The 27,022-nt window shown below is 45.4% G+C and overlaps 1 protein-coding gene and 1 long non-coding RNA gene across 2 annotated transcripts in view; both read left to right on the plus strand.

The window, feature by feature from the left end:
* The window catches only part of LOC122870076 (kinesin-like protein KIF1C), a 30,216-nt gene extending 3,218 nt beyond the window's left edge, over window positions 1-26,998 (plus strand). Inside the window, 28 exon segments of the mRNA XM_044183803.1 lie at window positions 4,485-4,612; window positions 5,907-5,983; window positions 6,084-6,162; window positions 7,474-7,574; window positions 8,277-8,342; window positions 8,425-8,603; window positions 9,312-9,423; window positions 9,590-9,667; window positions 9,831-9,896; window positions 10,025-10,103; window positions 10,514-10,592; window positions 10,811-10,959; window positions 11,752-11,865; window positions 12,465-12,592; window positions 12,678-12,757; window positions 14,122-14,197; window positions 14,912-14,991; window positions 15,298-15,392; window positions 16,942-16,998; window positions 17,001-17,024; window positions 17,793-17,973; window positions 18,247-18,319; window positions 18,423-18,521; window positions 19,799-19,960; window positions 20,753-21,034; window positions 22,016-22,105; window positions 22,195-22,417; window positions 22,598-26,998. Of these exon segments, the coding sequence (XP_044039738.1) occupies window positions 4,507-4,612; window positions 5,907-5,983; window positions 6,084-6,162; window positions 7,474-7,574; window positions 8,277-8,342; window positions 8,425-8,603; window positions 9,312-9,423; window positions 9,590-9,667; window positions 9,831-9,896; window positions 10,025-10,103; window positions 10,514-10,592; window positions 10,811-10,959; window positions 11,752-11,865; window positions 12,465-12,592; window positions 12,678-12,757; window positions 14,122-14,197; window positions 14,912-14,991; window positions 15,298-15,392; window positions 16,942-16,998; window positions 17,001-17,024; window positions 17,793-17,973; window positions 18,247-18,319; window positions 18,423-18,521; window positions 19,799-19,960; window positions 20,753-21,034; window positions 22,016-22,105; window positions 22,195-22,417; window positions 22,598-23,457 (3,795 nt within the window). The 5' untranslated portion in view covers window positions 4,485-4,506 and the 3' untranslated portion in view covers window positions 23,458-26,998.
* On the plus strand, window positions 7-26,998 carry LOC122870351. Its single transcript, XR_006376557.1, has 2 exons — window positions 7-45; window positions 26,538-26,998. It is a non-coding gene; the product is annotated as an uncharacterized LOC122870351 (long non-coding RNA).
* Window positions 26,999-27,022: the final 24 nt, after the last annotated feature.

A 27,022-nucleotide genomic window follows, 5' to 3' on the forward strand; every position in this document is an offset into this window, starting at 1 on the left:
CAGTGTGAGTGTGTGTGTGTGTGTGTGTGTGTGTGTGTGTGTGTGGTATGAAGACCATTCATTATCACATTCCTCCAGAGAGGCCTGCACACGGGAACTAACCCTCTCTGTGTGTCCACGTGACTGTACTCGCACGCGTTCACGCCTGATCAATAATCAATCAGAACCGACGCTGCAGTATCTACAGACAGCAGGAGTGACTGCGTGTGCAGTTCATTACGCTAAACACGAATTTGATCATTTCAAACGGGATTTTGCGGATATTTTAATAGAGCTTGATTAAATATTATTAATCTGTGTTGTATTTTTACATTTAATCAATAATAATAAAACGCGTCGGTCTTCAGGTGTCTTCAGTTCACGATGACGTGAAGCAGGTGAAGGCAGAACCTCCTCACACTGACTGTAGAGACTCAATTATTGATTACCAAACTCCTTTTCAGAGTGATTCACCATCTGGCGACTCATTAAAGGGACAGGCGCATGCAGGTGTTCTAAAAACAACAGGAAGTTGGGTATTGTAGTTTTTGGCAGATTAACAGACGACGAAAATAATCGGCGGCTCGAGTTCGGAGGCTTTTCACAGCTTCTTCTCCGGAAGCGACGCTCTGAGAGCGAACCGCAGCGGCAGCGAGCTGAAGGTCTCCGTGAAGACTCGGCTGAAAACCCTCTGCGGCCTCTTCACCAGCAGAGATTTTGCGTCGGCAGACCGGTCGAGCCTTCCCTGCGTGAGTGTTGTGTAACTCTCTCTGAGGTAGCCGGTTGGCTAGCAGACTGTGCGGCTGGTTTTAGCTGCGAGATTAAAGCCGTGAACCACAGCGACGGCTGGAATTTCTCCTTTTGAAGCTGGAAAAACGTCTTCCTCTGTCTGTCCGTCCGTCCGTCTCTGCGCTAACAGCCTGTTTAAACAGCTGGTTAGTTTGGCTAACGGCGGCTTTACAACCGGCCGGGCCTGCTGAACCAGACGCCGAGGAACTGAGTGTGTGTGTTGGGATGCCACTGCTGTGATGTCAGCGTTTCTGCCCGTGTGGTCTGTGGTATGCAGGCTGCTCGTTCACCTAGACACACACACACACACATCCTTGCACTTGTATCTTTGTGAGGACCGTCGTTGACACAGTGCATTCCCCAGCCCCTCCCCCTCACCTTAACCTAATTCCAACCTAACCCTTAAAACCAAGTCTTAAGCTTCAAACGGCCCGCTGAAGTTGTGCCGACCGGCCAAAATGTCCTCACTTTCCAAAAATGTCCTCACTCTGTTGGTAAAAAAACATGCTTCAGTCCTCACTATGTAGCAAGTACAAGTACACACACACACACAATAAGATTAGTGTACAATCCAGTATCTATGTGTGTGTTCGTGCTGTGTTGACAGAGCAAACACACACTTTAATCTGTCCTGTGTGTGTGTGTGTGTGTGTGTGTGTGTGTGTGTCGTTACCTGGTTGTACTTTAACACATTTAGTTCCAGTGGATGAATTAAGAGACTGAGGCTGTTGAAGCTCAACGTGTCCGTCGCACCGAGAATCAAAAAGTGTAAAGCGCTGAAACGTGACATCGAACGTCTTGTCGACGTATGTTTTGATTTAAATCATCCAACAGTTTCGAACTGAATCACATTAAGAAAAAAGCTCTTGTGCGGCTGCCCGTGTTTAGACAACATTTGACAACTTTGGCTTCTTTTGTTCAACGAAAAAAGGACAAAGTGTTAAATATTTAGTCCCTACCATCAAAAAATGTGAAATGATACATTTCAGTGTTCACATTGCAGCTAAATGTGGTTTTGGTCTCCTTCATATCTGACACACATCTGCGTTGTAATTGCAGTGATTGTTGCCAGCTGCGGCACATACCTGACATACCTCCGCCAGCTGATTTTGATGCTGCTGTGTTTGAATTCACACACGCTGTTTTAGTCGTGCTTCGGTAAACATCTTTCTGTTTCTGTTGTCATGACAACTGAACAAGTACAAAACGGTGGTTTGATCCTACCTGTTACTGAACGGCAGCTTTTTTCCATCCACCTCGTTTCATGGACAGTTCGTGCATAAAAACAGAGCGGGAACTTAGAAAAGTTGGTCCTCTTGTTGTTGTCTGGATAAAACGGTAATGACGTCGTCTCGCCGCGTCCTCTTCTTCTTCTGCGGCGCTTTAACGGCAGCGGCTGGAGGATCAGCTCCTCGCCCCCATCAGCTGACCCGTACGCGCAGCAGCAGCAGCAGCGGGTGGAGACGAGCAGCGAGTCACGTTTTATTTTGATGAGTTTCTGGAAATTCGGTTAAAATTTGTGCTAAAATCTTGATGGAAACTTTTTTTAAACCAAGCCAAACCTTCGTAAAGGTTTTTTATGAACCGTGTTTTGTAGACCACGACTCCACTGAAATGTCATGTTTTTCATGAATATCAGGAATGAGAAAATCACCCGACACAGAAATCCCTGTTTCCCCTTTATGGTCTGGTTTCTGATCTGTTGGCTGGCTCCGGTTCAGTTGCCTCGGACTGTGTTGAGGGCTGAGGTGAATCCCCGGCGAGCCGCTGTGCCCTTGAAAGAAGGTTGCGGGTTTTATGCGACGCAGCAAAATAAACTCACGTTTCCCAGCTTCACGCTGGACATCAACAGTAGCACGAGATTTCTCCCGCAGATACAGCTGTGTTAGCCTAAACAATAATAATAACAGCTAACCCGCTAGCTAACATTCGCTAACAATTAACGTTATGTGATAAGCACAAACAGCTAAACGCTGAATCAGGACCTTCGGTGTTTGGATCAAGTAGCTCAAGAAAGTTGAACAGCTACAGCTGTTTCTGTGTGTCAGATACATATTTAATCCCCATGCAGGTATCAGACCGGACTCAGTAGAGGCAGATACTCAATGTTAAAGGACTCGGATAGTCAGGACGTCTCTGCAGTCTCATACACAGTAACGCACGCTAGCTGATAAACAATCGCTGAGCTGATCAATGACATGATCGCAGCCCTCTGTCTCAGACTTGAAACAGTTCGCTCTGAATGGAGAGAGAGAGAGCGACTGAAAGATGATTGACGGGCTGATCAGCACCGGTATCTGTCGAGGAGAACAGGACTGTAGTAACTGGGTTTAAAGGCCTGAAGCAGGGGCGTTCGACATCGACTGACAAAGACAAAGAGAGAGAGAGAGAGGGGATAAATGAAAGACAGAGACAAGAGAATGAACGAAGTAGAAAGACAGAGGTGGAAATGAGGCAGCTGTGGTTTCCATGGCGATGAGGAAACACATAACAGAGGACAGGAATGTAAAGAGAGAGAGAGAGCTGAGAGAAAATAAGTGGAAACATGAAAGAAAGAGAGGAAGAGAGAGAGGAAAGAATGAGGAGGAGGAGGAGGAGGAGGAGGAGGGAGCAGTAATGAAAGGAAAAGAGAGAGAGAGACGAGCAGTGCTCGAACGCCCAGGATGAGTTAGAGGAGAAAGATGGAGGAGAAACAAAAAATTTGAGAGGAGTTGGAAAAAAAACAACAAATAATAAAAACAGTAAAGAAGAAGAGAAAAGAGAGTCAGGAGAGGAAAGTATGAAAAAGAGGAGACGGAAGAAGAGAAAGGAAGGCAAAGAGGAGAAAAGTAAAATTAATATTATAAAGAGAAGCAGAGGAAAAAGAAGAGGAAGAACTGAGATGTAGGAAGATTAAATGAAAAGGTGAAAGTGGAAATGAAAGAAAAAGAGGAGAGGAAGGAAGAACAGAGTAAATAAGAGGAGGAATAAAGAGGCATAAAGGAAAGTAAATAAATGAAAAAGGTGAAGAAATTAGAAGAGACCCTCTCTTCTAAAAAGTAAAAAAAAAAAAAGGAGAGGAAAGGATGTGGGGAAGGAGGACTGAAAGAAAAATAAGATAAGACGAGTAAGAGAGGAAAGAAGAGATAAAGATTAAAAAGGAGGCTGGAAGAAGAATATAGGAAAAATTATAAAAGAGGAAGGAAAAGAGAGAAGAGACAATAAAATAAAGATGGGATGATGGAGGAAGGAATGATTAAAGTTTAATGTTCATTTGTAAACTTGAAATAAATCAATTAAAAACCAATTAAAACACAACAGTAGAAACAGTGAAAACAACAAACAGAATAAAGACGAAAAGAACAACAAATAGCAATCATTTGTAATAAAAACTGCAAAAAAGTAAACATAAGGAGTCTGAAATGGACTGTAAACAACATTATAAACTAGAATCTAACGTGATTTTTAAATAATCTGAATTTTTAAGATTAATGTAGAATTAAATTATCGTAATTTTATAAACAATTTTTTTTAAACAGCGAAAATTAACAAAACTAACCTTTTTGTCCAAAAACACTAGATCCTACATTTCCCATAATGCACCTGGATAGTCTTTCATTAGAGCCTCCCTGCCTGGTGTAAAATCAGTGCAGTGCCCCTTTAATATTGAGTTTGCTTTGATGTTGATGCTTTTTTCTGACTGTGTCTGACCGTGCTCTCTGATTGGCTGCCCTCAGGTGGGGTGGGCGGAGCTGAGAGATGGCAGGTGCGTCAGTGAAGGTGGCGGTGCGAGTCCGCCCGTTCAACTCCAGAGAGACGGGACGCAACGCCAAGTGTGTGATCCAGATGCAGGGAAACACCACCTGTAAGAGACAACGCACACACCTTTTAAAACAATGTTAACAGGTTTAAATGTTATAAAATGCTGATGCTTTGTTTGTGAGATGCATAAAAGTTACAGTTGAAACGTAAGTTAAAACTGAACAAGTAAAAGCAGATGAAGTGTCAGTTAAATCGTAAGCTCTGAATGTTGTTGAAATGTAAGTTGAAGTGCAAGAGATGTAAGAATTTGAATCGTGAGTCGAAAAGTAAGACATGAAAGCAGCTGAAATGTAAGTTGTAATTTAACATGTAAAAGCAGATGAAGTGTCACTTGAACTGTAATGACTGAAAGCAGTTGAACTCTCATTTAGAAAGTGAGTCGAAAGCACTTGAATTGTGAGTTGAAGTGTGAAGAGATGAAAGCAGCTCAAATGTAAGTTAAAATATAACAGGTAAAAGTAGATGAAGTGTCGGTTGAACTGTAATGACTGAAAGCAGTTGAAGAGTAAGAGATGAAAGCAGTTAAACTGTGAGTTGTAAGAGATTAAAGCAGTTGACATGTCAGGTGAAGTGTAATCACTGAAACTCTCATTTAGAGAGAGAGTTAAAAGCAGTCGAAATGTGTTATATTATTATTTATATTCTGTATTCTGTTGCATACACGTACGTTCATCTAAAGCCATGCAGAGGTCATTTCCCAGATTTTTAACAAGGAGGCAAAAGTAGTACAGTAAAATTTTGCCAGTAATTGAGGTGGCGGTCTTCACTTCATCTCTTTACTCTAACCGTAATTTATTTCCTTTTTATTAGGGAATGCAAAGAAAGTTGTGAAACAGTTTTAATGAAGAGTGCCAACAGGCTCCTGCCCTCAGTCTCATTGGGTTAGAGGTTTGCATGTGTTAAAACAGGACTCAGCAATCCCAGAATGCTTCTGCCCGTCACGTGACCTCCGAACCTCTCGGAGGTTATTTATAGACTTTGCTGCAGCGGGACTGTTTTTAGTCGTCTGAACGCACTCACATCTGCTCAGATATTTATACACTGAACTCGTTCATGATGGACGCATTTCGAGTCACTTTCTCTGTGAACGTCGGAGTGGTCGCGTGCAGATTTCACTTCGGGTTAGGAGTTGCACCACGTGGCCATATGTGATTACATGTGAACCCAAAACCGTGGACTCTAATCTGCTACAGCCTCCACTCTTCTGGTTTCCACCAGATTTGAAACTAAGTGGCCTAGAACAAACCGAGAACCGCGGACCACATACTTCTGGCCATGTCGTGCATCATAAAAACTAGAATTACAAGGTGTTTGATAATTCCCCTCTTTCTTTCCAGGTATCTCCAACCCCAAACAGCCCAAAGATGGAGCCAAGAACTTCACCTTCGACTATTCCTACTGGTCACACACAACGGTGATCACACACGCTGTCACGCACACACATGGGAAAACATTCATCAGATAACCCAGGAACAGTAGTAACCCGAGGTGTGTGTGTGTGTGTGTTTCTGCAGGCTGATGACCCCAGCTTTGCATGTCAGAGGCAGGTGTATAAGGACATTGGAGAGGAGATGCTGCTGCACGCCTTCGAAGGTAAAACAGTCTGAACTCTGACCAGTTAACTTAATCAAGTTACGTCACCTTCAAAATCTGTCAGAGGTCTCAGTGCTTAGCTAAACAACAACATAACCTACAAGAACAATGATAAAGACAGTAATGATGCTAATGATACTATAACGCAACAGATGCTAAAGCTAAAAAATCACAGTGATGGTGCTACGGAGGCTGATACTGATGATGACGCTCCTGATACTGGTGACGATGCTAATAGTCCTAGTGATAAAGTTAATACTAATGATGGTATTTCAGATGTTAGTGATGATGCTACAAATTCTAATGAAGTTATAGATGTTAGTGTTTTGTCCGCAGTCGTGCGCTTACCGTCCCGCAGGCTGTATGCATCGCCTTGCGTTACTTAGCTACGGGTGCTTTTGTGCACATGCTGTGGGTGATGCGGAGAACCCGAGCACTGTGCTTTTGTATACCGACTTCATCCTACAACAGAGACTGACTGAAGCACTAAAGCCTCGCACTCGTAAGATATGAAAGTGAGCCCGTTTGCGGCTTTGAATTATGTTTTTATATTTATTTTTTTAGTCCGTTTCACACTGCTCGGGTTGCAGCTCAAAGAATGAGGCTAAAATTGTCGTCCACGCCAGAATACATCTGAGCAACACATTCATTTAATGGAATACACAAATGTAAATATAGTCAGATCCACTCGTGCCCTAACGCTGGGGCAGTGATATTATAAGCCTATTAACTTAAGCCTTCACACAGTCAGTGATTTCTTTGCCAGCTGTCCTTCCTGCATTTGGCAGCTGCAGCTGTGTCGCTTTCAGCCTGGATTATGTGTTTAACTTCTTCGTATTTGTCTAATATTATAGTTTGCTCTTCGTTTGTAAAATATGCCGCTCTGCCGCCAGTAGACGTGTCCATGTTTGATTGGTCATGTGCTGCAAACACCGCCCCTTTTTTATGTGAACGCGCTCGTGGCTGGATGGGCGAAACCTGTGTTGACTCACCGAGTTGATAACCAGCGTCATGTGACCGCTTAGCGTGATGGTGGTTGTGAGGGTTAGTGAAGCCAGATAACGACAAGATATCCTGGGTGTGTTGAACTTGCTACGCAGTACAGGCCTCTGGAAGCAGAGCCATGAGAAAACTATGATAATGTGATTTGCTGCTTCTCCACACACCTGAATCTTGTTAACTTTTCAAATAGGCGTTGTTGATTCAAAACTGACTTTGGTGGATTGCGAAGGATCAATTTGTTTCCATGTTTTCTAATTTAGAAAATGATTAGAAACAGTAAATGACATTAATATTATTATTGTTTTCCAGGATACAATGTGTGTATTTTTGCATACGGACAGACGGGTGCAGGTAAGAGCTACACCATGATGGGCAAACAGGAGCCTGGACAGGAAGGGATCATACCACAGGTAAACACAATCGAAATATTTGTCTAACTAAAGCTGGATTTATGCTTCTGCGTCAAGGTGCTGTGTGGCCCCCCTCGACACAGGGGCCATCAGAGTCTCAGGAGAGACGGGTTAAAAAAGAAACCGACAATCTGACTTACTGATTTAACATCTATTTCTTTACCAAAAGTTTAAATTCTCTCTCAGTCCGCTGCTGCACTGCAGCAGTGCTATGTATGTTTTTCCAACTTCTGAATCTAAAAGGAACAACATTAGTTGAACTATCACTTGTTGCATTATTATGACAATCTGATCGGACTAAAATAGCAAGTTAAGCAACCAGGAGCTGCATTCTTTACTATTTCGTAACTGAGACCGAACTCGCACTTCTTTCCACTGTAAGAGAACTGAGATTGAATTAAAGCCCCAGCAACATTTTTAATGATATAGGATCTTATCTGTAGAGGAGATTCCTGAGCCGTTCTCCCTCCTGCTTCATGTTGTATTCGTTGCTAGAAGAATGTAGGAGGAAACCTAAAGCAGCCGATGCAGATTAGTGACAGACTTTTCAGTCTCCACGTGGCTCTGATGTGTAGTTGCACTTTTGGGAAGCCGCAGCAGGACTTGGGAACACCTTGATGCAGAATCATAAATCCACCTTTAATGGTGTTTTTTTTGCCACTATATGGACTGAATCTGATTATTGATCCTCTCTGTGTTCAGCTGTGTGAGGACTTGTTTCAGAGGACAGCAGAAAACACTGATCCTGACCTGACCTACTCCGTGGAGGTAAACTCACTCTGATCCGTTCATTCAAACCGATTCATTCAGTGAATATCGATTGGCCGAACGCTGTCTCATCCACCTCCAGGTGTCCTACATGGAGATCTACTGTGAGCGGGTCCGGGATCTGTTGAACCCGAAGTCCCAGGGGACTCTGCGGGTCCGGGAGCATCCCATTCTGGGTCCCTACGTGGAGGATCTGTCCAAACTGGCTGTGACCGGATTCACTGACATCCGGGACCTGATGGACGCCGGCAACAAAGCTCGGTCAGTCTTCTTCCTGTGGATTGAAGTCACGACACAGCGTCAGGATGTTTCCACAGCTCGAATTTTAAACAAAACTAGAAAAGGCTGCTTTTTCTGAAGGAAATGTACGCGTGCTTGTTACTGAAAAGTTGCAGTTGAAAACGTTCAAAAGTCTTAAGAATGTGAAACAACGCAATCAAGTTAAAATGTCTCAAAATGTTAATTCTTTGTGAGATGTTGTAAAAAGGTAGTCGAAGCACTTAAGGACTCGAAGTGTCTGTTGAAGCAATGAAATAGTTTGAAGAATCAGATGAAAGTTCTTGAGATCTCAGTTGAATTTGAATCACTGCAATGAGCTTAAGTTTCAGCAGAGTCAAAGTGCTGAAAGCAGTTAAACTGTTAGTTGAAGTGTAATCACTAAAAGCAGTTGACATTTAAAAGCTAGAAGCACGTGAAGTATCAAAGTGCAAGCTCTGAAATCAGTTGAACACTCACGAAAGCAGTAGAACTGCCAGTTGAAGGGTAAGAGATTAAAGCAGTTGAAATGTCATTTGACATTGAACAGGTAAAAGCAGATGAAGTGTCAGTTGATGAAATTACTGTTCAGTTATATCTCGTCTTTTCATTTTATTTTCCACTTCTAAATAGCCGTGTCCACGAACATGAATGAGACCAGTCTGGATTGCCAGCGATTGATTTTTTTTATACCCAACTGGTTATTGATTACAGGACGGTTGCGGCCACAAACATGAATGAGACGTCGTCCAGATCACACGCTGTCTTCACCATCGTCTTCACCCAAAAACGACGAGACCAGATGACCAGCCTGGACACTGAGAAGGTATGTGTGTGTTATGTCCTTGTGAGGACCCAGTGTATTCTTACTGTCCTTGTGAGGACTTGGTGTCCTCGCTGTGCTTGTGAGGACCCAGTGTCCTCATATCGCAGTGCCACCAAACGTCTATAATCAGGATTTTGGTTAATTAACAATTAAACTGTATCTTCAGGTCAGCAAGATCAGTCTGGTCGACCTGGCTGGAAGTGAGCGCGCCGACTCCTCGGGGGCTAAGGGCACTCGACTCAAGGTCAGAGGTCGCAAATGTCATGCGGGTGTTGGCTTAACTAAAATCTCATCAGTGTTCATTAAAATGTTTGCTGCACATTTTGGATACATCTGCGAAAACAACAGTTTGTTTACTCTGCATTTACATATATTTACTGTACGTTTTACTGTGTATTTGCGTGCAGGAAGGAGCGAACATCAATAAATCGCTGACCACGTTGGGAAAAGTGATATCAGCTTTGGCCGAAATGGTAGGTCAACACACGTTTGATATTTATTCTAATTGATGTCAGAAAATGTACAAAGATCCTGACACTGATAATGATTCTCTTTCACAAGTCATAATGACGAATGACTCCCCTTCTTCTGTCCTCTACAGCAGAGCAATAAGAAGAGGAAAAGTGATTTTATTCCCTACAGAGACTCTGTTCTCACCTGGCTACTGAAGGAAAACCTGGGTAAGTACAACTAGGATTAGGACCAGTAGAGACCAAAACTACCAGGAGTAAAGTCAAAACTGTTATCTTCACGACTAGCAGTACAAATACTTAAATTAGTGGTACCAAGAGTAGTAGTACCAAAGATCGTAGTACCGTCAACAACAGATAGTACCAGGACTCGACCCAGTACTAGTGCTATTGCCAGACCTTATACCAAGACTAGTAGTATCAGGACTAATAGTACAGGGGCTAATGCTCCTACCAGCACTAGTAGTAGTAACGGCTACAAGTACCTGGGCTACTGTCAGGGCTAGTAGTAGCAGGGTTGGCAGCACAAGACTATAGTATTACTTTATACCTTTGAGGGCTGAGAGAACCACTGCTAATAGAAGAGTTGGAAATAACACAAACGTTTTAATGCGTTTCAGGAGGAAACTCTCGGACGGCCATGATTGCTGCTCTAAGTCCTGCTGACATCAACTATGAAGAAACACTGAGCACTCTGAGGTCAGACATTGATCTCTTTCGAGTGTAATCTGCCAGTCAGGCTTTGCGTGATGTCATCATGTATAGATTAGTGAAGTCCAACTGAAGTAAATGTCATTTAGTGTGATCTAGTCTAACGCAATCTGTGTTTTCAGGTAAGAAGGCCCCCAAACAGATCTGCTGTGAGGCTGAGATCAGTCCATTTTAATCTAATCTAACTCAGCCTGATGTGGTTCCAGGTATGCTGACCGCGCCAAACAGATCCGTTGTAACGCTGTGATCAATGAAGATCCAAACGCCAAACTAATCAGAGAGCTGAAGGCTGAAGTGGAACGACTGAGAAACCTGCTGTTCTCCCAGGGCCTGCAGGAGCTGCTGGACAACGCTGGTATATACATATATATATATATACACACCTTGTATACAGTAAACATTGTCCTGGTGTATACTCATGATAATATTTACATTATACTAGTATACACTCAGTGTAGCGCAGTAAAGTATGTACAACACGCTGGTGTACACACATACATGTATTATACTGGTATATACTTATATTGTATACACTATACACGTTATATTGTTTACACTATACTGGTAAATACATGATAATACACACATTATACTGGTATACACACATTAAACTTGTACATTATATTATTATAGTATAAACTCATGATAATAAATACATTAACACACGTTATACTGAATACTCTCTAGTGGTACACACACGTGATATTATATGGTGTACTCTACAGTGGTAGTGTAGCAATACACGTTTTAAATAATAACAAAATAAACATATTACACACACAACACAGTATTCACGAGTTATACTGGAATACAGATGTACACTGTGTAAATAGAGAACTGCTGAACGCTGTATTTTTGGTGTGTGTTTTTATTGTGTACTTAAACTTGGTATGTATGGCATGTCTATGTGCAGTATGTTTAGAGGCGGGTATTTACAGACAACAGCAACTGTGTGTGTGTGTGTGTGTGTGTGTGTGTGTGTGTGTGTGTGTGTGTGTGTGTGTGTGTGTGTGCAGATACTTACAAGCTGTTCTTTACATAACCAGAATAGTTGAGATTCCAGCTTGTTAAAAAATGAAACCTGACTCTGTTTCCACTCTCGCGCTGTCTCTCTCTCTCTCTGTGTCTCTCTGTGTCTCTCTTAAAGTCAACAACAACAACAACAACGGCCCCGGTTGTGTTGCAGGTGTGTCCCCGTCCCCGCTGCAGCTCGCACTCACAGCCAATGGGCTCGTACCTAAGAATGGCTCCGCCCCTCCAGGTGACCATGTCTGTGTGTGTGTTTTGTAGACAGTTTGATGCAGAAGCTGACCAATACTGAATTTGTGAGGCTGATACTTTAGAGTTTAAAGACATTTGATAACAATATTTGTTGCCTTTTTTAGACTGTTGGGGTAGAGACTGAAGAAACAAAGGCCTTTTTCCTTAATATCAGCCAATCTCTCGGCCTGCCTTACTTAATGGTCTTTGATCTTTATTTTGATTGCAATACTTTCACCATATTTAGACAAAGAAGAAGCCTTTTTATTTTTATGCTCTGATGAAAACATAGATATATTTTGTTTGTTTTCTTTCATCTTGGCTGTCTTTTGTTTATCTGTTTCCTTCATCCACTTTATCTTCTGTCCTTCCTCCCTTCCCTCCTCTCTTTGCATCTGCCCTTCTTTCTTCCCTCTTGCCCCATTTTCTTGCCTGCACCTGTTATTTCTTCATTTCCCCCCTTCTTTCTTTCTGACATCTTTTCTTCATTTCTTTGTTTTTTGTTCATCCTAACGTCCTACAGTACTCCTAACACTCCGTCCGATCTCCCTGCAGATTGTACTCGTCCCGCTTCTTCTGAATGTCTTCCTTCCTGTGCAGGTGCCGAGCCGGCGTCTGCAGGTGACGTACCCGCCGACCCCGACCACCTGATCGAGGATGGAGAGGAAGGGGAGGAGGCGGATGCTACGGAGCCCATCAGTAAAGAGGAAGCAGCGGAGAGGCTGATGGTAGGATCAGAGGTCGATACTCCGGATGCTAGACTCATGTATCAGGCTGTCGCACTAACCTGGCCTCGGTTTGTTTGTGTTGTAGGAGACGGAAAAGATTATCGCAGAGCTAAATGAGACGTGGGAAGAGAAACTAAGAAAGACCGAATCTATTCGTTTGGAGAGGTAACGTCACTAACTTTGGTTTGTTTCTTCTGTAATTCTAGTTGTAGTCTAGCTTTCTTTTGGTCTTAACTGCAGTCACTGTGGTGGATTGTTTTACTTGCAGGTGTAACTGTACTGAAGTTCAGGTTGTTGTAGTTTAAAGTCTAATTGTTTGTATTGTTAAGCTGTAGCTGCTGCTTTTCAAGTTCCAGTTGTGGTTAGGGCTCGATGATGTACGATTCACGATTATAACTTATTATTTTTCCAGCAATTAGCAATAATAACAACAGACCTGCGCCGCCTGCAAGGCTGTCATCGTTATGCTTATTAAAACATATATCCCACTCAGCTACAGACGGCTAAATGCTTCGACCTCGTAGAGCACAACATCCGGTTTAATCATCAGCTTCAGCACAGAGGGAGCAGAAAAGTCTGCACACTAGTTCATCTATCGTTAGCCACCGAGCAGCTAATGTAGCAGCTGCCACGTTCCTTTTGGACTGAAAATAACCTTTTTGTGCACGTTTTAAAAAAAAAAACAACAACAACTAGATTTTCACGGTTAAGACATTTTAAACATCGTGCAAAAAGAAAAATTCTAATTAATTCGATATATTGGCCGAACCTAGTCGTGGTGGTTGTGTTGTAGTTGTCTGTTTAGTTGTAGTTTTAGCTGCAGTTGCACTTCCAACCCCCCCGTTCACACATACAGGCAGCCGTTCAATGTGAACTGAACTCTGAACCGGGATTCTAAGCTGCGTGACTCACGAGAAGCTGAAAACAGGTTCAGCTGAGTGTAAATGTCCTTCGACGCGCCGCTGTAGAGCCGAGGGAGGAGGATGTATTCTAGGTGACTTCTACGACTGACCGGCATGAAACGCTCCTGGTTACGTGGTCAGTACAAAAGATGAACAACTGAGTTAGAAAATATCTGGTTCTTTGATAAAAAGCCTGTGGCCTCCCAAAACTCCCAAGGTGCATTTCAGCAAGAAACGTCCAATCACAGAGCTTAAAATTCTGTTATGTGCGCTGCTAAAGATGTTGAGAAAAAAGACTTTACGATCTGCAGCTTAAATAAATTCACTTTTGAATTCTGGGTAACTTTCGGACGACTTGAGCAACAACGGATTTGAATTTGCTACCGCTCTGATTCACACCTCTGACTGGCTTCTTCGCCATGGCAACGGGCGGCCGAAGCTCATGGGTATTGTAGTATTTCCAGCCATCCGACATTAAGGAGATCTGTTTAAAGAACAAATACAGAACAGAGTAAAAAAAAAAAACTCTTTGCAACTGAAGAAAATAACCGACCAATCAGAAGTGAGTATGCTGGTGATGAAACGTCTGTCTGTCTCTCTCTCTGTTTGTGTCTGTCTCTCGCCCAGAGAGTCCCTGCTGGCAGAGATGGGCGTGTCCATTAAAGAAGATGGAGGAACGCTGGGCGTCTTCTCTCCTAAAGGAGTGAGTTTCCGTCCAGTGTTGTCGTCACCAAGGCTTCTGTTTCTGCTGTTAGGACGAGTCATTTCCTGAGATTTATCTTGCTTACAGTCCTGAAAGTAAATGTAATGCCCAGACGCTTGATAGATGCTTCGTTGTGTAATGATGGTTACTGTGGCTGCAGTGTTAATGAGCTTCATCATGTTAGTGACTGCTGTTAATGAACTCACTGACCCATGTCTCCGGGACTGAACTGCGGAGCTCGTCCTGTCTCGGGGGCCGGACCTCAGCCTCCTGTGCCGCCCGACCGCAGTGCAGCTGCAATGGACAAAACTAAACGCAGAGACTGGTGCAGTGGTCACAAAAGCCTTATAATGGAGAACGACATCAAGCTGTGAGGCTTATGAAGGCGCTACACTGCAGCACATGGCCGCGTGCTTGATATAATGGCCGCTGCTGTTACGAACAGGACGCTTTCATGTCTCTCTGTAACCAACACTCCCCCTGTTTGAAAGTGTTAATCCCAGAGATGTTCTGATACACTGATCCAGTATCAGTCCCGGTGGCAGATCTCAGTGAGCAGGATAGGAATGTAGATTAGTGATTCTGGTATTTGGCAGCCCGGACTGTTACGCCTGGCAGGCTTGTTCCATCTCTGCTGTAACGTGTAGCCTGACTGGATAGGACCTGTAGACGTCGATTGACGGATTCAAATAAAGCTTTTAAAATGTTTTCCAGACGCCTCACCTGGTCAACCTGAACGAAGACCCTCTGATGTCAGAGTGTCTCCTCTACTACATCAAGGAGGGGTTCACCAGGTCAGAGCACTGTTTCATTAGTTTAATGTTGAGCTGCAACTGACAGTTATTTACATTATTGATGAATCTACTCGATTAACTGATTAGTTGTTTGGTTTGTAAAACATGAAAAGTGAAAGTGACGTCCTCGAACAGTCCAAACACAATGTTTCCTTTACACTTCTAGCTTACATGGCATGAAAATGTATTTAATTGATTATTCAGATAGTTGCAGATTAGTTTTCTGTCGATCGATTTATCGATGAATCTTTGCAGCTCCGGTTAAACGTCAGTATGAATCCGGATTCCTCTCCGTCTGTGTTTCAGGGTTGGACAGCAGGACGTGGACATTAAGCTGTCCGGCCACTTCATAAAGGAGATTCACTGCGTGTTTGTCAGTGAGACCAACGACCAGGGAGAAGGTGAGACGCCGACCTGTCTGTCTGTTTTCTGTGAAATGCCAGCGCAAAACAAAACTTCAAACTAAATGAAAAACTTTCAGTAAGAAATCTTTGTGAAAACAGTCCTGAGTGAACGAGATAACAAAGCTCCTGTTCTTCTGATAGGCTTAATAAAGTCAGTGTCAGTGATACTGGTCCATTAGCATGAACTGCTCAATTTCACGTTTTTGTTTAATTTAAATCAGGCAAACAATTAGCCAAACTGTCAGAATGAGACATGTCAGGACAGACGGTCCTGCTGCTGTCTTCCTGCCAGCGAGTGTGCTTAGATCGCCCTCCGGTGGTCAGACTGAAGCAGCTGCAGCTCACAAATCTGAAAGGCCTCGTGTCCCAAAAGCTCTTTAAGACTAAGATGATGATAAAAATCCATCTTATGAACCTTCTGAAGCTTAAAAAGTGTCTCAGGAAAGCATCATAAGTGAAGACGCTCTGAGAAATGACGGACGTGTCTCTGCCGGAGGAACCAAAAACCACGTTTGATCGAAGTTTTTATCGGTTTTGGTTCATTTTCTGTCTGTACTTTAATCACGGACACTGCTGTTCTTTTTAACGCAAGTGATCATGTTTAAAGCTTTCCTGATGGGACATTTTCAGCTTCTGTTTCTTCTCTTCTTTTTATTTGTGGTGTGTATGTTGTTTGCCACACGCTGGTACTCAGCAGGCTTAATACAGACGGGAGGACATTCACAGTAGAGGAGCTGCACATTCATGAAACCCGCACACAGTTTGCCCGGCAGACGGCCAGACGGCTGGAGAATCTCATGCCGATAAGAAATAACGATGATGAAATAAATAATTGTCATCTGCTACAAATGAACGATAATGCTTCGTATTGTTGTTTGTTTTGCGGTTGTAAATATGTTTGTCATTGGCTCCGAGAGATTATCTGCTAAAAGAATTTTAACATTATTTCTTGAAATATTGGAAAGCACATTTTAGCCATTTCGGAGAGGTTTGGCAAACAAAAGGCCGTCCAGATACACTGCCTGCCAGCGGCGCTGTAAAACCTCCTGTTACATATCAGCCTGAACGCTGGTGCACGCCTGGGCAGTGTGCGAACCAGGAAATGGAAAAAAGAGTTTTAGAATTCATTATAATTCAGCCGGTTCACTGTAAAACTAAAATAATGTCCTATATTTTCATGGAGACAAATAAAACAAGTATTTTATCGCTACACCTTTAATGGTACGAACGTCAGTTTAAGACAGCAGCCGTGTGTGTGTGTGTGTGTGTGTGTGTGTGTGTGTGTGTGTGTGTGTGTTCATCGAGTGACTCTTTCTTCTTCTCTCTCTGTAAAAGCTGCCGGGAAATCTGTCAGGTATCGTTTAACAGTCAGTGCTACTAGTCGCCATGGTGACGTCACCTTCATATTCACACCCATGTTTCCTGTGCCCCCCCCTCACCCCCGAATACTCTGTCCTGTGTAAATCCATCTGTTGTGACCTGCTGTCCTCTGTTCTGGGTGTTCAGGTGTGACAAAGTTGAACCCTGTCGGTCTCTCTCTCTGCAGTGGTGGTCACTCTGGAGCCGTTAGTCGGAGCAGAGACGCACGTTAACGGGAAGCAGATCACGAAGCCGTCGTCCTCAAACAAGGTGCCAACACTCTGCAGGCCTGGAACGGACCTGAACACCACTGAATTTACTTAAAAAGTCTTAGAGTGAAATGTTCCTGTATGTGAGCTTGCCCACCATTTTAATTATCAATCATTAGGAATTATTGTTACATACTGCTGCGAAGTACTGACGAAGAAAACGGATGATGGTGAATTACACTCTAGAGCTGTCGCTTGTTATTTGACCTTCTGTTTGAACGTGGGGGGAAAATGTTTGTATATTAATATGTTTGAACTGTTGGAACTCAAGGTTTCCAGTCCAGCAGAGGGCGCTGCTAAAATTCACTGTCAGCTTGCCCTCTTCGGCCCGATCAGTCAACGAAGCTCAGAGGAGGAGGACACTGTAGTCGGATAATCGGGACGTTTTGGGTTCTACACTGTCGATTTCAAAAGCACCAACACACTGTTTGTGACTTCGTGTTTTATTCTACAACCACAACAAATCAGTGTTTGGCCTCCAGCAGCTCCCGAGGGAAACATCTGGCTCTCTGCTGCTGTTCAGCCGCTTTTTACAGCTTTTTCTCTGGACGCCGCTCTGAGAGAGTAACAGACGAACAGCGAGCTGCGTGAAGCCGAGCGGAGCTGCAGGTTCAGCTGATGGTCCACCGTGTTTTCACGTCGTCATTTCAGACATTGTTGTTCATAATAGCCACAAAAACGTGTCACAACTCAGTTACATTGTTTTGTTTTGTGAAGCTTTTGTTTTGAAATAACTCTTCACTTACTTTGGGTCTGTTTCCGTCGCCAGGTAACCGCATCGTGATGGGGAAGAACCACGTGTTTCGGTTTAACCACCCGGAGCAGGCGAGGCTGGAGAGAGAGCGCAGCGTCACGGCCGAACAGCAGGGGGAGCCGGAGGACTGGAACTACGCCCAGAGGGAACTGCTGGAGAAACAAGGCATCGACATCAAGCTGGAGATGGAGAAGAGGTAGAGAGCAGGAGACGGGAGCGTCGCTCCGGCGGCGGGACATTAATCGTGATTAAGCTAAAAACTGAAAAACCCCAAATTCCAGTTTCTCCAATGTGAACATTTAGGAAACTGCACGACTGCTGGCTCGAAGGCGTCAGCCGACTGCACTCACCAAGCTTCTGTGTGACTGGGAAACTGGTCGGCAGATGTAGAGGTTAACGGATTGATTGGTGTGTGTGTGTGTGTGTGTGTGTGTGTGTGTGTGTGTGTGTGTGTGTGTGTGTGTTGCAGACTGCAGGACATGGAGATTCAGTACCGGAAAGAGAAGGAGGAGGCCGATCTGCTGCTGGAGCAACACAGACTGGTGGGTTTCTGTTAGTTGGATTTATAGCAGCGTATCTGGTAGCTAACAGTTTATAATCTGTGTGTGTGTGTGTGTGTGTGTGTGTGTGTGTGTGTGTGTTCAGTATGCTGACAGTGACAGCGGTGACGACTCAGACAAACGCTCCTGTGAGGAGAGCTGGAGGCTGATCTCCTCCCTGAGAGAGAAACTACCTGCCAACAAGGTACACATGCCTGTCTCTCTGTCTGTCTGTCTCTCTGTCTGTCTGTCTGTCTCTCTGTCTGTCTGTCTGTCTGTCTCTCTGTCTGTCTGCCTGTCTGTCTGTCTGTCTGTCTGTCTGTCTGTCTGTCTGTCTGCCTGTCTCTCTGTCTGTCTGTCTGCCTGTCTCTCTGCCTGTCTCTCTGTCTGTCTCTCTGTCTGTCTGTCTGTCTGTCTGTCTCTCTGTCTGTCTGTCTGCCTGTCTGTCTCTCTGTCTGTCTGTCTGCCTCTCTGTCTGTCTGTCTGTCTCTCTGTCTGTCTGTCTGTCTGTCTCTCTGTCTGTCTCTCTGTCTGTCTGTCTGTCTGTCTCTCTGTCTGTCTCTCTGTCTGTCTGTCTGCCTGTCTGTCTGTCTGCCTGTCTCTCTGTCTGTCTCTCTGTCTGTCTGTCTGTCTGTCTGTCTGCCTGTCTGTCTGTCTGCCTGTCTCTCTGTCTGTCTGTCTGTCTGCCTGTCTGTCTGTCTGCCTGTCTCTCTGTCTGTCTGTCTGTCTGCCTGTCTGTCTCTCTGTCTGTCTGTCTGCCTGTCTGTCTGTCTGTCTGTCTCTCTGTCTGTCTGTCTGCCTGTCTGTCTCTCTGTCTGTCTGTCTGTCTGTCTGCCTGTCTGTCTGCCTGCTTGGTCTAGATCAGTTTTAAGCCTCTCTTTATTTACATGTAGTCAAACTGTCCCATTAAAGCAGCTGGACCTGTGGACGGACAGACATGATTACTAAGTAGATTTATGGACTGTCTCACCTGCCTGTCTCTGTCTCTCCTGCCTGTCTCTGCCTCTCCTGCCTGTCTCTGTCTCACCTGTCTGCCTCTCCTGCCTGTCTCTGCCTCTCCTGCCTGTCTCTGTCTCACCTGTCTGTCTCACCTGCCTGTCTCTGCCTCTCCTGCCTGTCTCTGTCTCACCTGCCTGTCTCTGTCTCTCCTGCCTGTCTCTGCCTCTCCTGCCTGTCTCTGTCTCACCTGTCTGCCTCTCCTGCCTGTCTCTGCCTCTCCTGCCTGTCTCTGTCTCACCTGTCTGTCTCACCTGCCTGTCTCTGCCTCTCCTGTCTGTCTCTGTCTCTCCTGCCTGTCTCTGTCTCTCCTGCCTGTCTCTGTCTCACCTGCCTGTCTCTGTCTCACCTGTCTGTCTCTGCCTCTCCTGCCTGTCTCTGCCTCTCCTGCCTGTCTCTGTCTCACCTGTCTGCCTCTCCTGCCTGTCTCTGCCTCTCCTGCCTGTCTCTGTCTCTCCTGCCTGTCTCTGTCTCACCTGTCTCCAGGTGCAGTCTATAGTGAAGCGCTGTGGTCTGCCCAGCAGTGGGAAGAGGAGGGAGCCTCTCAGAGTCTATCAGATCCCTCAGAGGAGGAGGATCAGCAAAGACCCCAAACGGGTCAACATGGAAGACCTCCGCATGCAGGCCGTCAAAGAGATCTGCTACGAGGTCCGCACACACACACACACACACACACACACACACACACACACACAGATTCAGATTGATATCAGTCTCAGTACAGAGCTAGAGTCAGGACGTGGTTAGCTTAGCTTAGCATAAAGACAGCTAACATAAAGACAGGAAACAGCTAGCTTGGCTCTGTCCAAAGTTAAAAAAAAAAAAACACCCACCAAAACCTCTGAAGCTCACTGATCATCAAGCTGTTTGTTTCATCTGCACATAAACAGAAAAATGAAATGTTAAAATGACAGTTTGTATGTGTATGAGCCTAAAGGTGGAGGGGTGTGTCTTTATCTTATCTGAGATGGCATCTGGTTGAATCCTCACTCAGTCGTGACAAACTATACAATCATGGAAATGTGTAAACTTTATAAACATCCCAAAATCACCGTGACAACGTACGTACATGTACATGTTTGTGCCTAACTGTTCAGTATCAGTTGGACGAATTCTGACTCTTTGATAGTGAACAGAACAAGATCCTCAGGACTGTCATCAAAAGGGTTCAACAACAGTGGCCATTTTACTTTGGGTCATTTTGGGGGCTTGTGCACCAAAAAGGGGGCGTTGTTTCGGGTTACAGACTCGGGTTTGAAGTATGATTACTTCATTAGTCTATTCTAGGGGTGAAAAGAACAACTCAGTCCTATAAACCTTTTCTTTCCTTTTTCCTTCATTTTTAAAAAGATGTGACATGATTTCCCCAGTAAAACCTGTAGTATTTGTATTTTTACAGTTTTTAGATGTTATTCCTGTGTTTGTGCCCCCCCCCCCCAGGTGGCTCTGGGAGACTTCCGTCACTCCCGTCAGGAGATCGAAGCGCTGTCCATCGTCAAGATGAAGGAACTCTGCCGCATGTACGCCAAGAAAGACTCCAACGAGAGGGAGAGCTGGAGGGCCGTGGCCCAGGACGTCTGCGACACCGTGGGCATCGGAGAGGAGAGGAGCCCCCCCACTGAGGAGGGAGGAGGGGGCGGGGGAGAGACGGGGGAGGGAGGAGAGAAAAAAAACGTGTATGACCTGAAGGCTCACATCGATAAGCTGACTGATATTTTGGAGGTGAGTTCTCTGGTTAATGTTGACGAGTTTCACAATAAAAGCTTCCAGTGGAGCGATGAGGAGGCTGGAGCCTTCCTCACATGAACACATGACACCGACAGAAACGTGACGTTCCCGTCGTCTGAGCTTTTGATGACGTCGTCTCGCCGCATCCTCTTCTTCTGCGGTGCTTTAACGGCAGCGGCTGGAGGATCAGCTCCGCCAGCTGCTCGCCTCCATCAGCCGATGAGCTCGTGTTCGCGCCGCAGCGAGTCGGGTTTCCTTTGGGTGATTTTCTGGAAATTTGGTTAAAATTTGTGCTAAATTTGGATGAAACAGAGAGAAACACAAATCAAAAGATGGATTATGTAGCTCTCAGTCTGCCAACACTTAACCTTTTTCCTGCTGTCACCCTTCTGATTATTTCTCCTGACTAACTGTTTGACTGCAGCAGCCTGTGACTGGCAGGCCGTTAGTCTGTATTGTTTTTTATCTGTTTACCGAAATAATCTGAGCATCGAAAGAGTTTAAAAGTTTTGCCGTACAGTTCGTACCTTGATTTTTTTAATCTCAGCAAATAGTTTGAACTCCTTAATATCAATATCATCAGAGTCGACAGCCATGCTAGCAGCTCTGTGAGGCCGTACTTTGAGCTAAATGCTAACAACAGAAAGCTTAGCTAACATGCTCACGATGACAGTGCTAACATGTTGATGTTTAGCAGATATGTTGTTCACCGTCTTAGTTTAGCGTGTTAGCATGCTAACATTAGCTGATTAGCAGTGAACACAGAGCGCAGCTGAGGCTGATGGGAGCGTCAGCAGCTCTGCAGTTGTTTGGTCAGAAACCAAAGTGTCGGACACGTTAACGTGTCGACCTGATGGTGGCGCTAGATGGAAAGTCAGAGGATCAGCAGAGTTATTACAGTTCATCCTGAGGGGAGCGTGAACGAAAGACAGTCCAGCAGCTGAGACAGGTGACTAAAATAAATGTCTCTTCCAGGAGGTGAAGTTGCAGAACAACATGAAGGACGAGGAGATCAAAGCTCTGAGAGACAGAATGATCAAGATGGAGAGCATCATACCTGTTCAGGTACGTTCACACATCATGTCCTGGCCCGTCAGCTGATCATCAGTATCCCAGTACCCGCTCTCTGAATCCTCTGTTTTCCTCGTTTCCAGGATGATGACGTGAACAGCGAAGAGGGCGAGTCACCTCAGAGAGACGGGGGCGGGGCCGGCGACACCCCCCACAAGCCGGAGGTCAGAGTTAAGCAGCTGATGGACGAGGACCCGGCGTTCAGGAGAGGACGCCTCCGCTGGCTGAAACAGGAACAGCAGCGAATCCTGAACCTGCAGCAGCAGAACATCACCAAGAAACTACGAGGACAAAACCAGAATCAGGGTCAGTGGATCCAGATATCAGATGAAAGCTTTCACAGATAAAAGGTCTTATTAGAAATCAGGTGCTCATGGCGAGCCAGTCTGAAGCAGGTTGTGTTGCTGAGCAGTTTGAGGACCTCACAGAGGACGCTTGATATGTAGAGACACCTGCCTGATGTCCTGTGTCTCCCCCCTCCTGCAGGTCAGAACTCCCCCATTGTTCCCGTTCATCTCCCCGGGACCGGCCGCTTCATCCCCCCCCAGGAGTGCAAGCTCAAGTTCCCCTTCAAGAGTAACCCCGCCCACCGGATGTCATGGGGACCAGCCAGCGCCGCCCTGCAGGCTCTGGGGCTGGGGGAGGGAGGAGGAGATGGGGGAGAGCAGCAGGAGGAGGGAGGAGGCGGAGGAGGAGTGGAGGGTAAAGGTTCTCCATCCCCTCCTCCTCCTCAGGTTCAGTCTGCTGGTCTTTTGCCCCTCCCCTTCCTGGCTCCGCCCCCTCGCATGCGCACCCCCAGCCCTCATCGCGCCTGGCAACAGCGTAACCAAGGCAACCAGGGTAACCAGGGCGGCTTCTACTACCACCACCAGGGCAACAACCAAAACCACCAGCGCCGCTACCGCCGCAACTCTCTGGACAGCTCCACCCATGGCAACGGTAACTATGACAACGACCAGCATCATGGTGGTGGTGGTCACCAGGGGCGACCAAGACAGAGGAGGGGGGTGTCGCCTGGGCCAGGAGGGGAGCGAGGAGGGGGGAGAGGAGGAGGAGGAGGAGGAGGAGGAGCGAGGGACAGAGATGGAGGCTTCCATTATAATCAACACCAGCACCATCAGTACCATCACCATCCCTACTACAACCCCCACAATGCACCATTCCAGCCAGGACCTCACCCCAACTACCACAGCCTGCCGCGCTCCGGGCCCCCGCCCCTTCCTGCTGACATGCTGCTGGGGGTGGGGCCACCGCAAGGGGGGTGGGGCTTCACCACCCCCCCTAGGATGAGACGGCAGTTCAGCGCACCGGACCTCAAAAACAACAACAAGGAGACCCCCATCTGACCTCTGACACCAGGGAGGTCTCTGATTGGCTGCAGGACAAAGGGTGGTCCTGATGCTGTAGAGAATAGGCTGTGTGTGTGTGTGTGTGCGTGTGTGTGTGTGTGTGTGAGTGTGTGTTTCAGCGCCTTTACAATACTGAGTCAGCCCGTCACACACCAACTAACATCACACACATCCTGTATCTTCAATCCTGCTGTGTGTGTGAGTGTGTGTAGCTTGCTCCTAGCCTTTACGTTAGCATGGGTTAGCTGTTGCCATAGCAACACTGTTTTAGGAAAAAGTGGATTATTTTATTTTATTTTTTTTTTTTTTTTGCCGTTTTTCAAGCTGTCAAACAGGATGGAAGTGTTTTACGTAATGATTTAGTTTTTTTGATTTTATTGATTGCTGATATTCTCGTCTTGATCAGTCGTTTATAACGAGGTGCCTTAAAGCTGAAGTGTTAGCTCCCGGGGCTAGCTACTGTTAGCTGAAGCCTCCTGTTGAAGCTGTTTTTACTTAAAGATGAAATACGTCGGTTTGTTTGTATTTAAAGGAGTTTTAGCGCCTCTCTTTTAGCCGCTGTTAGCCCAGGAGGCCAACTAGCCTGGTTCAGCCTGAGAGGTCTGTGTTAGCTTGGGCTAGTCAGATAGCCTGAGCAGGGAGCAATGAGTGGTTATTTAGCTTTTCAGGCTAATACGTTATGTGGTGAAGTGCTACACAAGCCCAAGTTTAGCACAAGAATTAGCTTAGCTTAGCCTAGCCTAGCCTAACAAAGGCAGTATTCATGTTGTATGGGAATTACAGTTTGTACGACTTCAGCAACAGCTTGGCTCACACTGCAGGAGTTTTAAAATCCTGACCGGCGTCGCGCACATGAGAAACTTAACAGATGTTCCTCTCTAATCTCAGACATGCTCACGCTGCAGGATGTTATTCAGAGGGAGCGATGCCCCACCTCACGTGGTCTCACGGCGAGGCAGACAACAACTGGCCGTGGTAACGTTAATGATTTGCAGCGAGAAGAAACAAAAGCAGGGGCACGAGTCGGGCGGGGAACACGGGGCAGCTCTGACGGGTCTGCGATGGATCTGTAAACCCCTCACATTACCAGATAATCTGGTCCCAGACCAGGTTTCGCCGCCGATTGTCGGGAGGATAAATCGGCCCAAAACTCCTGCAGTCTGAGCAACCGCCATTTTAGCTTGACCACGCCCCTTTTACATGTTCACCTGTAACGCGCAGTGATTGGCTGCCGAATGAGAGCTGTTGGAAACGTTTTCCTTGAATCTAGAAGCTCGTATTTCCCGTCTCTCCCATGTGACTTGAATGATGCGTTTGTGCTACAAACCAAAGAGCGCCGCTCTGTGGCGCCTCCTGCAGGAGCGCAGAGCGCTGACAGACGCACTGTTCAGACAGACAGGGTGAACACGTCAGCACTGATGATGAAGAGGAGGAGGAGGAGGAGGTGTTGTGGTTGTAGGTGTTGAGACAGACCCGCATGTTGAATCTTTTTAAAGCGTTGTGTGTGTATATTTGAAGTGTATCCTGACTTATTTTTGTCTTGACGTTTTTATGAAGATGAATCTATTTTAAAACGCGCTCATCTTCACTGTCTCGTGGGAAATGTAGTAAGTGATACGTAGGAATACTGACTTATTTAACCGACTTGGGAGATGCAGGGATCGTGAAACATGATGGACTATGGTATATGTGGGGTAAGCAAGGAACTCTGGGAAATGTAGTATGAGAGAAGATGGAAGAGGGAGACACTTAAAGAAGAGAAATCTGAGATACAATAAGCTTTGTGTTTGAAGTAGTAACCGACACTACGACATGTTATGTGATTTGAAAGGATCTGACACTAATTAGTACTTTACGTTCACATCAGTTGTGACAAGAAGTGACGAATAAACGGCTGCCTTCCCGAGACGTCAGGAAGTTGGAAATTGTGGCTTTTTTCTCATTTGAGTCATTTGATGTCACTTTAAAGGCTATTTTTTTTTCAACGGTTATAGATAATTGTTCTCATACTTGTGAGAAATATGTTTCCTAATGTTGCTGTCGTATATTAGCATGCAAACGTGCTGATGTTCCCGCGTTTCCTCCAGCCATCTGTGTCCAACAGAGCTTTAACGTCAAAGTTCAAGGCTGCAACTAACGATTATTTTCATTGTCGATTAATCAATTAATAATTTAGTCTAGAAATGCTCATCACAGTTTCAGAGTCTAGGGTGTCATCTTCAGATTCAGAGTCAAAAACCCCAAACATTTTCAGTTTAAAATAATAAAACAGAGAAAAGCCGATAAATGACTGGGCCGATTATCAAACAGGTAGCGGACTAATATTCTGTCGTTATTCCTGCCACAAGTTTCCATCTTCCGGCGTCCAGCTGAACGCAGCGTCGGGTTCGCCAGGTGTGGAGCAGCCTCGGTCTGCGCTGAATGACGACATGTTTACTGTCAGGAGGAGCTGGGAGTTAGCGGCACTGCCTAAACCCCGCCCCCACAGAGCAAGGCATTGTGGGAGATGATGAGTGGAGCATCTTTGTGCTCCGTGACTTTAAGACCTTTTCACAGAAAGGTCAGAACCAACCAATGGGAGCTCTCCTTCCGGCCGCACAGCCGGTCGCGGAAGGAGTCGCCACGATGATGATGACAAACAGAACTGATTGTGATTGGCCCGAGAAGCATGACATCAGCAGAATTTATTTCCGCCTTGTTTTGCTCTGCTGTCTCTGGAATCGACCAATCACGGGACAATCTTGATAACCTGCTGCCACCGCCGGGCTTGATGGGAAACGATGTTCCCTTTTTGTTTTTTTATTTTTCAGATTTTTTAATTTTATGTTCAGCTTGGGCTTCTGATTGGCTGTTTCTTCCTTTTCTTTGTGTATTCATTTGCTTCTTGTCCTAAATATTTTAACCCCGCCTACATGTTTGTGATGTCATCATCGCTATTATTATATAATTATTATAAAGTTCTAAGTGTCATTATTATTGGGTTCTTTTGGATGCTGCTAAAGGGAGCTTCTTCGCCCTCATGCCACCGCCTGAGTGTGTTTGTGTGTGTGTGTGTTCGAGTGTGTTGGACGTCAGAGTGTGTGTGTGTGTGTTTCCGGGTTCATTTAGAACCGTAATCTAAAGTTTGTTTTACTTTATAAAGCCGATTTTATTGCTTTTCTTCTAATCGTCTGTTTAGTTTTGTTGTTTTGGAGGTTTGAGGAGGGGAGGGGGGGAGCCGTTGCCGTGGCAACCTGACTCAGCAGAATTCCAGAGCATTCTAGAACCCTCACTGACTGGCCCCGCCCATTCCCTGCACCTCTGCTCCAATCACCTCAGAATCTGACATCACAGCATGATGTCGCTTCAGAACTCTGGAACACCTGTGTGATGACATCATGGTCTAGCCCTTCTCCTATTGGCTCAGAGCCCCTCAGTTGTTTTTCTGTCTGTGTTGGGTTGTTGTGTCTGTTGTTTTTGTTGAATCAGGAACCAATCTCAGGCTCTACCTGCAGACAACACGATGGCAATAAACTGTCAATAAGAATGAAAAACTAAACACGACTCAGCTCCTACTTTACGC

This window comes from Siniperca chuatsi, linkage group LG22, assembly GCF_020085105.1.
Source record: "Siniperca chuatsi isolate FFG_IHB_CAS linkage group LG22, ASM2008510v1, whole genome shotgun sequence".
Classification (NCBI taxonomy): domain Eukaryota; kingdom Metazoa; phylum Chordata; class Actinopteri; order Centrarchiformes; family Sinipercidae; genus Siniperca; species Siniperca chuatsi.